The sequence below is a fragment of the Triticum aestivum genome, chromosome 2B (assembly GCF_018294505.1).
Source record: "Triticum aestivum cultivar Chinese Spring chromosome 2B, IWGSC CS RefSeq v2.1, whole genome shotgun sequence".
NCBI lineage: Eukaryota > Viridiplantae > Streptophyta > Magnoliopsida > Poales > Poaceae > Triticum > Triticum aestivum.
This window is the reverse complement of record NC_057798.1, coordinates 542,808,214-542,822,534: the sequence shown is the minus strand read 5'-3', so window position 1 is coordinate 542,822,534 and position 14,321 is coordinate 542,808,214. Positions and strand designations below refer to the sequence as shown.

General features: G+C 44.0%; 2 protein-coding genes and 2 non-coding genes across 4 annotated transcripts; 1 reads left to right on the top strand and 3 right to left on the bottom strand.

Moving 5' to 3' along the window:
• Positions 1–309: 309 nt before the first annotated feature.
• Positions 310–5,169, top strand: LOC123045929 (isoleucine--tRNA ligase, chloroplastic/mitochondrial-like; the record flags this gene model as incomplete). The annotated part of the gene is made up of 10 exons (XM_044469176.1): positions 310–391; positions 1,059–1,190; positions 1,695–1,823; positions 2,224–2,351; positions 2,421–2,603; positions 2,982–3,107; positions 3,477–3,550; positions 3,651–3,900; positions 4,646–4,825; positions 4,915–5,169. Coding segments are annotated over 10 exons (1,539 nt in total), but the record flags the coding sequence as incomplete, so codon positions are not given.
• Positions 5,170–5,727: 558 nt separating this feature from the next.
• LOC123045928 (heat shock cognate 70 kDa protein 2) lies at positions 5,728–9,697 on the bottom strand. Its single transcript, XM_044469175.1, has 2 exons — positions 9,353–9,697; positions 5,728–7,657 (listed from the first exon to the last, which is right to left on the bottom strand). Exons 1-2 carry the CDS (start codon positions 9,564–9,566, stop codon positions 5,928–5,930), a joined length of 1,944 nt encoding a protein of 647 aa, XP_044325110.1. The 5' UTR covers positions 9,567–9,697; the 3' UTR covers positions 5,728–5,927.
• Positions 7,839–7,979, bottom strand: LOC123047876 (small nucleolar RNA F1/F2/snoR5a). Its single transcript, XR_006423187.1, has one exon. It is a non-coding gene; the product is annotated as a small nucleolar RNA F1/F2/snoR5a (small nucleolar RNA).
• On the bottom strand, positions 8,128–8,214 carry LOC123047782 (small nucleolar RNA Z195/SNORD33/SNORD32 family). Its single transcript, XR_006423146.1, has one exon. It is a non-coding gene; the product is annotated as a small nucleolar RNA Z195/SNORD33/SNORD32 family (small nucleolar RNA).
• Positions 9,698–14,321: the final 4,624 nt, after the last annotated feature.

Sequence of the window (14,321 nt, the reverse complement as noted above, 5' to 3'; positions counted from 1 at the left end):
GGAATATAATGGAGTCCAAACGGAATGAAACCTTCAAGAGAGTTATTTTTGGAACGGAAGCAATCCAGAAGACTTGGAGTGTACTTAAGGGAAGCAACAAGGAAGCCACGAGGCAGGGAGGCACGCCCTACCCCCTGGGCACACACCCCCACCCTCATGGGCCCCTCGTGGCTCCCCTGACCGACTTATTTCGCCTATATATGTCCATATACCCTAAAAACATCGGGGGCACAATAGATCAGGAGTTCCGCCGCCACAAGCCTCTGTAGCCACCAAAAACCAATCGGGGCCCTGTTCCGGCACCGAACATGGGGAGTTCCCATTCCTGTTTTTTATCATGTAGACACACAAGAACCTCTTATAACCGAAAAAACGATTGAACATATCAAGGGTATGCCGGTGTTTATGATTTCTTGCACTTCTTTCTTAGGCTCCCTTTGCATTTGCAACACCATCATTCTCAAGCAATTGCTAACCTAAATGTCTTGTTTCAAGTTGTCCCTCAAATTTTTTAGATAATGCTCCTATATGTTAACTTTCTGGTGCAACATATGAACTGAATTATGTGCCATATCTTACAGTATTTTCATCTAAGACTGTGTTTGACATTGCGGTGGGTGGATTATGACAATCTAGCTTATCCAACCAGCTTTTGCCTATTTTGATGCTTGTTTAACCAACTTATCTCTAGTTCCGTGACTATTTTCCCACAGCCGATTATAAAATAAGCACATCGCATTGTCAATATAATAAATAAGCACGCAGCACATTCAGCTACCCCAAACTGAGCCTAAATTCGGCTGCTGTATCTGTACCAAGTCCAGTTTAGAAATTTTCAAAGACATCTCTAAGATCCATTATGTGATCCTTTATGACAGCTTTTATCCGTTTGTACTTGTACTTTCTGAATCATTATAAAACGACCTTATGCTTGCCATGCTTTCTCAGGCATTTAATTCCATTTCGACTTCTTTCCTTCTTACAGGAAAACTGGCTTTACTTCTGATTGGATTTTGAATCACATGAAAGCCCGCCAATATTTTTGTGTTTTTATGCAGGTATAGTGTCAGAAAAAGGCAGTGATGCCTGGTGGTATATGACAACTGAGGAACTTCTTCCAGAGAAATATCGTGACAAAGCATCTGAGTATCGCAAGGGCACTGATACAATGGATGTTTGGTTCGACTCTGGTAGGTTCCTGTCTTCATTGTTCTGCTAAGAATATACTCCCTTCATCCATACTCCCTTCATCCCAAAATTAGTGACTCAACTTCTTACTAACTTTGTACTAAAGTTAGTATAAACTTGAGTCACTTATTTTGGGACGGAGGGAGTAGTATATTTTAGAAAGTTCCGTTGGTGATGATTATCAGTTGTGACAATGCATAAATCAAACGTTCACCATAGATCTCTGTGCCCGCGCATGTGGCCGCACACTGTGAATCTTGACAGCTGCCATCATTTTAATCGCCAAGCCAGCCAAGTCATGCATTATAATCTTGCATTGATGTCATTATTGGGCTTGTTATTGTGTATCCAGTCCTCCAGACTTATTTTGTTTTCCATGCCACCTTTTCTCCTGACGTCACATTAGTCCTTACCTCTCAAAGCACTCATATTTCAATAATATCTTGAGATTGAGCATTGTTAAGAACACTTTCTATTTATTGATTCCACATCTTCTCTTCATTCAGGCTCCTCATGGGCTGCTGTTTCAGCAAAACGAGATGGCCTTAATTTCCCTGCAGATGTATACATTGAAGGTTCAGACCAACATCGTGGATGGTTTCAGAGTTCGTTGTTAACCAGCATCGCTGCTACAGGTAATTATGGGTACTATTTGTTGCAGTTCGTTCGGGTTTAATATCACCAGAAGTACTTCTTGTTGCTACCTTACATTCTTAGGAACAGAGATATTTCTTATATAAGATATAAAGTTACCGCGTCTCACTAAGAGTCTACACCGTGATTCATCAACAGTTATTCATTCCACAAGATATCTTTAAAGGCATTTTCACTATATTTTCTGTAAACTCATATTTATGTTAAAAAATGGAAAATTATCCATATGCAATGATCAATTATGTTTTTTTTGTTTATTTTTCACGAGAACTCAGAAATCTGAACACTCATCGGTCTTTTATCTTGGTACTTTTGGCATCTGAAATCTGGGGACTGACATAATTGGTTCTTCATTCTCCATTTTTCCCATTAAACAAACAGGAAAGGCTCCATATTCCAGTGTTATTACCCACGGTTTCGTATTGGACGAAGACGGTTTCAAAATGAGCAAATCTGTTGGTAATGTGGTGGATCCTGAGAAAGTGATTGTTGGTGGGAAAAATCCTAAGGTCTGTTGCTACAGAAACTTATGTTACTTTCTAGTTTTGAGGAATGAAATATGTCTCAACCTTGTGCAGGAAGAGCCTCATTATGGAGCAGATGTTCTCCGTCTATGGGTTTCTAGTGTAGATTGCACTGGAGATGTGTTGATTGGTTCACAAATCTTACGCCAGATGTCTGACATGTATAGGAAACTACGAGGCACAATGCATTTTCTGTTAGCAAATCTCCATGATTGGAAACTAAGTTCAGGTGGCCAAGTATATATTTCATTTCATTTTCTGATAATTGGAATGCCCCAGCTAACAACAGATGTTCTTACGCATTTTAATGTACCTTCTGATAATTTGAACCCATACTCATTTTACTGAACTTCTCCTGAGTATATACTTTTTCCTTCTTTCCTCGGTGCAAAGCTTTGAACTAATTTTGATTAAGTGAATATAATTCTTGGAGCTGAGAATTGTTTCATTAGATGTAGATAATAGGAAGGATGGCATGATACTTTCCTAGCTAAATACTACACACTGTTAATATTTTTAATTGTTTCTCTAGTTTCTTTTTCTTATTTATTTACAACTTTCCTTTCAGTGCATGCTTCTTTTCTAATCCTATCTTTTTTATGTTCCTGTCTATAGCCGGAGAATTCTGTGCCCTACAGTGATCTGCCAAAAATTGACCAGTATGCACTTTTCCAACTGGAAAATGTCGTGGCCTCCATGAAGGATGGTTATGATAATTACCAGTTCTATAAAACATATCAGGTGTGTAACATTTTTGCATAGTCACACTAATTCAGACTTACTTTTCTTTGCTCTCTTTTCCAGTTCCTCCTTTTTTACACTGTGCGTGTGTGTTCACGTGTTTCTATGCACGTGCATGCTTTAACTATGATTGGAACTATGAATATATGGTTTGCCGATTAGCAGTTCACTAGATTTGGATGATCAAAGTTTCTGGAAGTGGAATGATCTTGTTTAGTTACTCCTTTGTTCTCGTTCTGCATTCTGGAAGTTGTTTAATTTTCTTTTTCAAAATTTCAGATCACATGCGTTGCACAATTGTTATATTATGTGATGCCATATGCTTAGGTCTACTTCAGATATACATTGACATATGTTTCTCTATTTCAGACCCTTCAGAGATTCGCCATCGTTGGTTTGTCCAATTTCTATTTTGATGTTGCAAAAGACCGACTTTATGTTGGGTATGACATTCATCCAATGTTCATTTCCATCTGCACCTAGTTCTTAGAATTGATCTAGCTAGTGTTTGTTAATGCAACTTATGTCATCTTATCTTATCAGTGGCCGAGTTAGCTACACGAGGAAAAGCTGCCAGACAGTACTTGCTGCACATCTACTCTACCTTGTCAGGGCCATTGCTCCGATTATGCCACACTTAGCAGAGGATATCTGGCAGAACTTGCCCTTTCAACACACCTTGGAAGATGGATCTGTTGCCAAGTTTGCTTTTGATCTAAAATGGCCAGATAAGAATGAAGAATGGTGCTCAGTTCAAAAGGATGATGTTGATTTTCTGAGTGTTATCCTGGAGGTACACAACACTTCTGTATCACTTTAGAGGCATCCATTCATATACTGGTAGTTGTGTTTCTTTGCCATGGTATATGGGTTGTAGGTAGGGATGCAAGTGGCGCCCTCCTTGTCCTGCAAAACACTATGCAATTAGCATACTATGGCCACAAAATTAACACTAACGTGTACTGGGGTGTGTGATATGTGGCGCGCTGCTTACATCCCTAGTTGTAGGTTACAACTTGACCGATATATTCCTAGAGGCCGCCATCTTTTTCTTCAATAAATGTTTTATGAAACCCGTGCCTCCAACTTGGACTATTCCAGTTCAACACATCCAAGTTCCATCATATTGATCAGAAACAGATGAAACCACTTCTAATGTGTAATACACACATTTCTGTTAAATTGGTTAATTAATTGCTACTACCTCTTGAACTGCCAAAACGCCTTCACATTAGTTAACAGAGGGTGTAACTAATGCAAGACGTTTTCGCAGTTCAAAGTTCAATCGTTAGTGAACAGAGGGTGTAAGATACTACTCCCTCCGTCCCAAAATAAGTGTCTTGAGCTTAGTACAAATTTGTACTAGAGCTAGTACTAAGTTGACACTTATTTTAGGACGGAGGGAGTAGAACATTTGCAGCTCTTTTATTATCATTATTATTTTATGATCATTATTTTAATATACTTTGTTGCCACACATGAGTTCATATCTTCAGCACAGATTTCTTACAGATATTTTGCATTTGCCTGTTAACCAGTTGAGATCAGAGGTGAACAAGATTTTGGAGAGCGCTAGAACAGGGAAGCTGATAGGCGCTAGTTTGGATGCAAAGGTTTATCTCCATGCTGAAAACCCTGATACGGTATCCAAACTGAAGGAGCTGGCTTCTGCAACCAATGATGCAGATGCTCTTCATCGCCTATTTATCACGTCTCAGGTAGAGCATTTGTCTTTTTCTCAAAATCAGAGGCCCTCTTTCCGCATTCAATTTTGTTTTGACGTCTCCTCTTCTCTGTCTTTCTGCAGGTGGAGGTTCTCCCGTCCCTGAGCGAAGAAACCAAATTGGGTGTGTCCTATGCGGGGAAGTTCAGCGACCCACGCACGGGAGAGATCTGGATCGGTGTGACTCGTGCGGATGGCGTGAAATGCAAGCGCTGCTGGGTTTACAGTTACACCAAGGACGTTGGGTCGTTCCTTGACCATCCTACGCTATGCTCGCGGTGCCACGGCGTCATTGATCTGCAACCGCAAGCATCTCCTGCCGCCGCCGCCGTCGCTTGAAGAGCATTCAAGCGGCGGCGACCTGGATCTAACCTCCACTTCATTGTGAAGATTGTAGGTGGAACTCGTCGACTTTTTGTTCCATGAAGAAAGCTTTGACCGTTATACTGAACAAATTAGAAGAGAAGATTTAGGGGCTTCTGAAACCGGTTTTCTTTGTATGTAGTACAACTACACACAAGCTTCCAATTTTTAGTAATTGGAGTTTTTGACCTTCCTGTACCCGTGTTGCAGAACTCCTCCCACTATACAGTAGATGAAACAATTTTGCGCCTAAACTCGATGGATGTTGCTGATAAATAGCAGGCCACTGAAAATCACAAGCATAAATTAGTGATCACCGGGCATGCATTACCACCCACTGAATTAACAACAGGAATGAAGTCCCACTTTATGGTTCATCCTCGAAAATACCAAGTAGATTGCCACAAGCAGGGCATATGGAAATAACAAGCCAGTTTCCATTTTTGACCAGCTTATTAGGCGCATAGAAAAAATGGAATGATTAACACACTCCCATGAAAAGAAAAGGATAGTGAACTGCCCAAAAGCACCGGATGATTTAGAATAATACTATATTACTTCGACGTGACGTGACCCATAATCCTGATGTTCCACCGAATGTTTAACTCGCACAGCATAACCCCCGACCACTCGGACCAAAACAATAACCACCACAACTAGTCTCAGATAACAATAGGACACCATAATAACCAAGCAGCAGGCTTCTCCGCCTCTGCCAGAGAACATCGACCCGTTTAGTCGACCTCCTCGATCTTGGGTCCAGCACCGCCAGATGCAGCTGGGGTGTCGTCATCCATTCCGCCCTCCATGTCGGCGCCAGCACCCTGGTACATCTTGGCGATGATGGGGTTGCACAGGGCCTCCAGCTCCTTCATCTTGTCCTCGAACTCATCGGCCTCAGCGAGCTGGTTCGTGTCCAGCCACTGGATGGCAGCGTCGATGGCCTCCTCGATCTTCTTCTTGTCATCCGCCGGCAGCTTGGAGGCTATCTTCTCGTCCTTGATGGTGTTGCGCATGTTGTACGAGTAGTTCTCCAGGGCGTTCTTGGACTCCACCTTCTTCTTGTGCTCCTCATCCTCTGACTTGTACTTCTCAGCCTCCTGGACCATCTTCTCAATCTCCTCCTTGCTCAGCCTGCCCTTGTCGTTGGTGATGGTGATCTTGTTCTTCTGCCCGGTCGTCTTGTCCTCAGCAGACACGTTCAGGATACCATTGGCGTCGATGTCAAAGCAGACCGTGATCTGGGGAACTCCCCTGGGTGCAGGAGGGATGCCCGACAGCTCAAACTTGCCGAGGAGGTTGTTGTCGCGGGTCCTGGTCCTCTCACCCTCGTACACCTGGATGAGCACACCAGGCTGGTTGTCCGAGTAGGTGGAGAAGACCTGCTCCTTCTTGGTGGGGATGGTTGTGTTCCTTGGGATCAAGACTGTCATCACACCCCCGGCTGTCTCCAGACCAAGGGAAAGAGGAGTGACATCCAACAGCAGCAGGTCCTGGACCTTCTCGTTGCCCTCTCCGCTCAAGATGGCAGCCTGGACAGCTGCTCCATAGGCAACAGCCTCATCAGGGTTGATGCTCTTGCAAAGCTCCTTGCCATTGAAGAAGTCCTGGAGAAGCTGCTGCACTCTGGGAATCCTAGTGGAACCACCAACAAGGACAACATCGTGCACAGTGCTCTTGTCCATCTTTGCGTCCCTCAAACACTTCTCCACAGGCTCCATGCACTTCCTGAACAGATCCATGTTCATCTCCTCAAACCTGGCACGGGTGATGGTGGAGTAGAAGTCAATGCCCTCAAACAGCGAGTCAATCTCAATGGTGGTCTGGGCAGTGGAGGAGAGGGTTCTCTTTGCCCTCTCACAGGATGTCCTCAGCCTCCGAAGAGCTCTTGGGTTGCCACTGATGTCCTTCTTGTTCTTCCTCTTAAACTCCTGGACAAAGTGGTTGACCATCCTGTTGTCGAAGTCCTCACCACCAAGATGAGTGTCACCAGCTGTGGCTTTGACCTCAAAGATACCCTCCTCAATGGTGAGAAGAGAGACATCAAAGGTACCACCTCCAAGGTCAAAGATGAGGACGTTCTTCTCACCAACACTGGAAGCCTTCTTGTCAAGACCATAAGCAATGGCAGCGGCTGTTGGCTCATTGATGATACGGAGGACATTGATGCCAGCAATGACACCAGCATCCTTGGTAGCCTGCCTCTGCGAGTCATTGAAGTATGCAGGTACAGTGACAACAGCATTCTTCACAGTGGTGCCAAGGAAAGCTTCCGCAATCTCACGCATCTTGATGAGGACCATAGAAGATATCTCCTCAGCTGCAAACTGCTTCTCCTCACCCTTGTACTGGACATTGATCATGGGCTTGTCACCAGGTCCAGCAACAACCTTGAAGGGCCACAGCTTAATATCACTCTGGACAGTAGAATCAGTGAATCTACGGCCAATGAGACGCTTGGCATCTGCACAAAACAGTTCATGTCAAAAAGTTAAATCTCATGCTACTTGCTTAATATAAACTGAGGCAAAGCAGACAACACTACAGCAGAAAACAGGGTTTGCATATATAAATGGACTGGGCAGGCTAATAAAAAGGGATGCATCGAGAGGACCCTATCCAATAATAAACCCTCATAAGCAATGTAATGTAAATGGGTATATAGTAACTAGGAGGGTCATTAGGAGCAGCAAGTGTCGCAAAATTCCATTCCCCCTCATTTTCAGCCATGTTTCAAGACACAGAATCACAAAAAATGACTAAGTGTCAGATACCAGATGGCATTTGGTGGTGAACATAGCATTAAACAAAGCAAAAAATGTGATCTCGTTTACAATAATCACAATGATTCAGCAAATGGGTATCACAGATTGCACAGCATTGAATCCAAAAGGTTTTACTCACATGAAAATATCTTATAACTATACAAACAATAGGAGATCAGATGGTAGTGCATGATGTAAATTGATCATCACAGTGAATGCAGAAATGTGGTATGGTTAGGATATCATCATTTCTCCCATCAAGTCATATATGTGACAAACAATGAAACAAACACCAGACAAAAGGATAATTTGCCATGAACAAGCACATCAAAATTCCATAAGTAAAAAAAACAATGGGAGATTGAGCCGCAGATTGTTCAGATTGAAAACCATGAAAGCAACGGGCACATTTAGCTTGCTGCCCAATTTTGCCACATCTAAAATTAAACAGGCAAAAAAGGAGCAAATCAGAGGGATTCGCCCCAATTCCACTTCACAAAACAGGGTAGCAAACTTAATGGCCCAAAGCCATCCATCATAAAATTCAGCAGAAAAGCACTTGGACTTCTTTCCATCATCAATCTGCTAGACCGAAAAATAAAAGAGAAACACCAACAGTGACTAATTCAAAAGATAAAGCAACACAAATTGGCCCAGAACATGTAGTTCAGAAGAATGAGAATCAACGAAGTGTGCAGTGAAGAGCAAGCCTATCATATAACTAAGACGTAATTTCACAAAGAACAGTTCTAATCTACTCTCCAACATACTCCCTATGTCCCATAATATAAGAGCGTTTTTGACAGTAGCTCTTACATTGTGGGACGGAGGGAGTAATAGTTAATTCAATACTACATTGTGTTAAAAGCATAATTTAACTGACATGAACAAGAGGACACAAGGCGGGCAATGTAGATTTATAAAACATGTTAAACAGATCACACCTGGCAAGACAAAGCAATCAAGCTCTATATAATGACATTAATAATATAGATCTAATATGTACCAACCGAGACACATGTCAATGAAGCGTTAAACAACTCACTGTCCAGATCAACTATAAACAAATAGATCTACGTGTGACCAAACAATTAACAAGATCCAACTGCGCAAGTCATATATACTAGTAATACTAACAGATCTGACACCTCAATAGCAACCAGCTAACGACAGCTACCTCTAGCAGGAACTAAACGTTGCCAGCACAAAAAACTCTATAGCTACGACCGCGGATCTAAGCGACCAGGACCAATAATATGTCAAACACACTAAAACCCATGCAAATAATACGAAAACACACTACACGGAGTAATCGAGGTCGCCCACTAATCGATTTATGAAAACAGTAGACAGATCTGAGCTTGTGATGAATGCAAAGGCAGAGAGGCGCTCACCGAAGACGGTGTTGATGGGGTTCATGGCCACCTGGTTCTTGGCGGCGTCGCCGATGAGGCGCTCGGAGTCGGTGAAGGCCACGTACGACGGCGTGGTGCGGTTGCCCTGGTCATTGGCGATGATCTCGACCCTGTCGTGCTGCCACACGCCGACGCACGAGTAGGTCGTGCCGAGGTCGATGCCGATGGCCGGCCCATCGCCCTTCGCCGCCATCTCTCGTGCTGCGGGAAACTTTGAAGCTCTCTAGCTAGGGTTTTCTTCCCGGTGAGGAGAGGTGGCGGCGGGTCAAGGAGGAGGAGGGGAGCGGAGGACTGGGGTTTGAAGAGGAAGATTATTGGAGGCGGAACCGGGGATTTTTATTGTGTGGCGGAAGAGGGCTGGTGGAGCTCTAGAAGGTTCCTGGGCTGCGGGTCAGGGTGGTAGAGCCGTTCAGATCTGATCCTGCGGCTGATGGAAGGAGGGAGTACTAATAAAGATCAACAAGAATTTCTCTACCGCTAGTCATAGTGGGGAGTAACTTATACTAGTATCATGCATATGACACTAGTCTAAGTTACTATCTTCATAATGCAAAGTAACATAATAGTAGTATCATAGGTTGCTTCATTTATTAGCTCAGACCTTTTTCAATGCAAAGGTGCTTAGATGAGGTGCTAAGTGCATTAAATACCTTAGCAACTCAAGTCTCCATTGCATAGGTGCTTAACTTGTTGTTGCTAAGCACACTTTATTTAATGAGTTAGTATCTAAAGTCTTTCATGCATTGGCCAAATTGTTTCATTTAAGTAGTTTGCCTAGGTTCTCGCGCTTGGCTTGGTTCTCCCTGGGGTCACCAAAGTACTCTCTCCCCTCTTTAAATGTTGTGCCATGTCACTTTTTTTGCTTATGTGGCATGCTTAGCACATGTCCACGGTGGAGCACTGGGAAGGGCCTCATAGACTCATTTTGCCTCGGGAAGCGCTATGTTACAGTAACATATTATGTTACCACAAGCATCTCTTTCCTCATTAAATACTTGCCATATAAGCAGAATTGTCTTGGGATGTGTTAAGTTACTATATAAGTTACCCCCACTATGGCTAGCCTAAACACACCCCACAAAATATACACGGACTATTATCACTGTAAGATTAGACCCACTAAACCTAATCTAACGGTTTGCCTTAATCTAATTTCTTTTTTGTGTGTACTTAGTAATTTAGATTGACTGAAAAAATTCCATGGCGGAGGGAACTTCACCCCCACAAAACGCATCCCCCTAAATCACGCAAGGCACGAAAAAAATGATGAAAATTACTCACGTCAAATAATCATTTAAATCATCTCATGTAATCACGCACTTGCTTGAAACTAACGCACGATCCCAGCGCGCCCTCCCCGTCGCCACCAAGGGAGCACGCAGCATGACGCGCGCCACTCGGCCTGCATCTCCTCTCTTGAGCAGCGGCGACGCGGAACCAGCGTGCTCGACCTGCGTTAGCGGCGGCCAGGTCCCTCTCCTCCCTCGACTAGCGACGGCGGACTGGGACGCAGCGGGCGGCCACGGACGCGGCGCTGGGTGCAGGGCACGGTGGCGAAGCAATGTGTGGCGGCCCTTCTGGTGCGGACGCGACGGTGTCGTGGCGGCGGCGCGGCGGAGGGCATGTGCATGAAGGGCACGTTCGTCCCGCTTCCGGCGTGCCACGCCATTGAAGGCTTGGAGTGCGAGGCGGAGGACAGCCTATGGAGTGTCGCGGGGGTGCAGCAAGCTATGAGGTTTGGAGAGGCGGCTAGGAAGAGGGCCACCTCCATGACACACGCGTCGCCCTCAGCATCCCACACTTTGTCCTCTGTTTTTCTCCAGATCTTATTTTCTCGACATTTACATTCTAGATCGAAGGAAGGTTCGCTTCTCTGCAAATTCTCCATGGCATTCACTCATCTCGAAGATATTAATCTTACATCTTACAATACAAAGCTTACTTTGAACTCCTTATGTTGACATATTTCACATCAATCTGTCGGATGTATTTGTAGTAACTCTTATGTACAAATATGTCTCACGAAAGAAATGCCCTCCTTCATATATATATATAGTTGATAGTCTTGATTCCAGAGCCGTGATGACACTAGGTTAAGAACCATCAAAAGGAGAATGAAGGTCTATGTAATAATGTGGCAAAATCTGTGTTTTGTTCATCTATTCTATCTGATGTGATTTTTCTTGCTACAAACTTTCCTGCTCCTGACATGTAAACTCCTGTTTGTAACACTAGGATATACATACTTGTATCAAGATTCCCTACTCACAACATGGCTTGCTCCTACTAGGAATATTAGATTGGAAGCACCTACATTGGACGATTAATTGGATTTCTTTGGTATAGCTTGCTTCGTGATTGACTTCATAATTGTGATACTCGTAGTTTGAAAGTATTATGTTTCATCTTTGGCATGTTATTCAGTTTTCAGAATTGATCTCCAAGCGTGTATGATGGTGTGACTGAATGTTGAGTAAGTCCCACCCATGGGACCTCATGAGGCTAAGGCATTTAGACTAGATGTCTGGATTATGTGGTTGCTCACTTGATGTCTTCATTCACTGCAGTTGATGGTATTGGAAACAATATATGGACACTTGGTTACTTCTTTCAGTTCACATGTCCAATGAGAATTCTGCACCGACAAAAGGAGAGAGGAATTCAGCCCTAAAGAAAGCAGTAACAATGAAAACGGCATATATTTTATCACTTGGTCCTTCTATCAATGAAGCAAGGTCAAGAGGTAAAAGGATGCAGTGTGGATAACGCAGGTATAAATTTTTCCTTAATATAGTAGTACTTTTTTGTGTCGATTTGGTGTTTTTACGGAAGATTGGGAAGCAACCAATCAATCGTTTCCCTTTCTCTCTACATAATTACCTTAGCATATTTTCATTTCAATGCTTTCTCATATTTCTTAGTAGAGTTTGCTATGGAGACTCTAAATTAAGGGAACACCTACACTTGCCCCAGAACTCTTGGTAGCGCAGAGCCTCACACACGGATGTTAGTCGGGGCTTCCATCCCACGCCACTCTATTGCCCAGGCCTGCAGCCGTTCCAACATCACCCTCCCGCCGTCGTAAATGATCCGGCATTGCACCTTGCCAACACCCCTGCTCTGTTACATACCACTTCTCTAGCATGGCAGTGGGGCGGCAAGCCTGTGACTGAAGACGATCAGGTGACAATGTTTTTTTAAATTATTGGCAATGAACAGTACCAATGTCGTAACTAATTTATTCTATAGTTTCTCTTTAATTCCAATAGATATCCTTATTTGATTTACGATCCATCAGTTAAGTATGTCTACTTCCATTGAAGTTTCCACACATCTGTTGCATAGTATCCTAATTCTAAATTAAAGAGAAATACATATGGAGTTCATGTGCCATTCATATATTCTATTGTACATTTTATTTCTAAGTTATGAATCTGGATGTAACTGTTATATCGGTTCACTACAAAGATGTGATATTCATTCTATAAGATTTGTTCTGGTAAGGCTCACGTGTTATCTTGGAGAATTTTACATATTAAGACATTTTTCCCTACTTTGTATGGGGTGCAATTTTTCATAGCATTACAGTTATGTTCGATCCTTCTGAATTTTGCTAATTTCATCAAGATCGTATGCTTTTTTATCTCTGGTTCTTGCAAGATGATTCTTTGTCGTACGTGTCAGATTAGCGAGTTGAATAGAATGAATCCTCTTTGCACTTAGGTCTTTAAGCCCCAGTTCTTGCTTTTGTAGTTCTGTTTATTCTCTTCTAGTTTTTGAGTCAAGGTTGGAAGGTTGACTAGGCTGAAAAATGTAACAAATGTTCTTTGCACAACAATCACACATATGACGAAAAGAGAGCAGGACAATTGGGTGAATAGTTTTGATTGGGAGAGTCCAATCACCCCTCCTCCCGTAACGCCCCCATGAGGGTCGGGAGGCTAACCCTAGCGCCACTGGCTCCCCTCCTCCTCTTCGCCCTCCCTCACCGCCGCCAGGAGGTGCGAGCGGGCAAAGCCCGGTCATCGCCGGCGGCGGCGGGGCCCCTTCGTCTCCTCGCGCGGGGTACGGTGTGGGCCGGATCTCACGTGTCACGACACGACACTCGATACCGGGCGTGGCGGCGCGGCGGTGCTCCTGTGTGGGTCGGCGACGGTGGCGTGGCTCAGTGTGACGGGCGGTGGTGCATGCCGGAGGGTGGTGATGGCGGCGGGAGCTTCCCGGCAGCACCACTGAGCCGCATTTGGCATTGCGGGTCGCGAACGACCCCTCTTGTAGTGCCTCTCTGATGGGGGCGCGACACTGGTGGAGGTGAGTGTCCCCTCCAAGTCAGACCTTTGCGGCTAGACGGCGGCGCTCGGCGCAGGAAGACCTCCCTGATGTCCTCCTATGGCTTCGGCGGCGGCGGATCTGCCATCCCTCCCCTTCGGCATCGGGCGGCGGTTGGTGCGCTTCGACTGGTCCGGACCTTCGGCTTCAAGTGCGAAACATGGTGGTTTGGGGGAAGGCTGGTAGGGGGGCGGTTGTTGAAGGAAATATGCCCTAGAGGCAATAATAAAGTTATTATTTATTTCCTTATATCATGATAAATGTTTATTATTCATGCTAGAATTGTATTAACCGGAAACTTAGTACATGTGTGAATACATAGACAAAACATAGTGTCCCTAGTATGCCTCTACTTGACTGGCTCGTTAATCAAAGATGGTTATGTTTCCTAACCATAGACATGTGTTGTCATTTGATAAACGGGATCACATCATTAAGAGAATGATGTGATGGACAAGACCCATCCGTTAGCTTAGCATTATGATCGTTACAGTTTCATTGCTACTGCTTTCTTCATGACTTATACATGTTCCTCAGACTATGAGATTATGCAACTCCCGAATACCGGAGGAACACCTTGTGTGCTATCAAACATCACAACGTAACTGGGTGATTATAA

Excerpts from the sequence above, each read along its gene's own strand:
- LOC123045928 (XM_044469175.1), bottom strand. The coding sequence starts at position 9,566 with ATGGCGGCGAAGGGCGATGGGCCGGCCATCGGCATCGACCTCGGCACG. Across the intron at positions 7,658-9,352 it reads CCCCATCAACACCGTCTTCG|ATGCCAAGCGTCTCATTGGC; the intron begins GTGAGCGCCTCT and ends TGTTTTGTGCAG.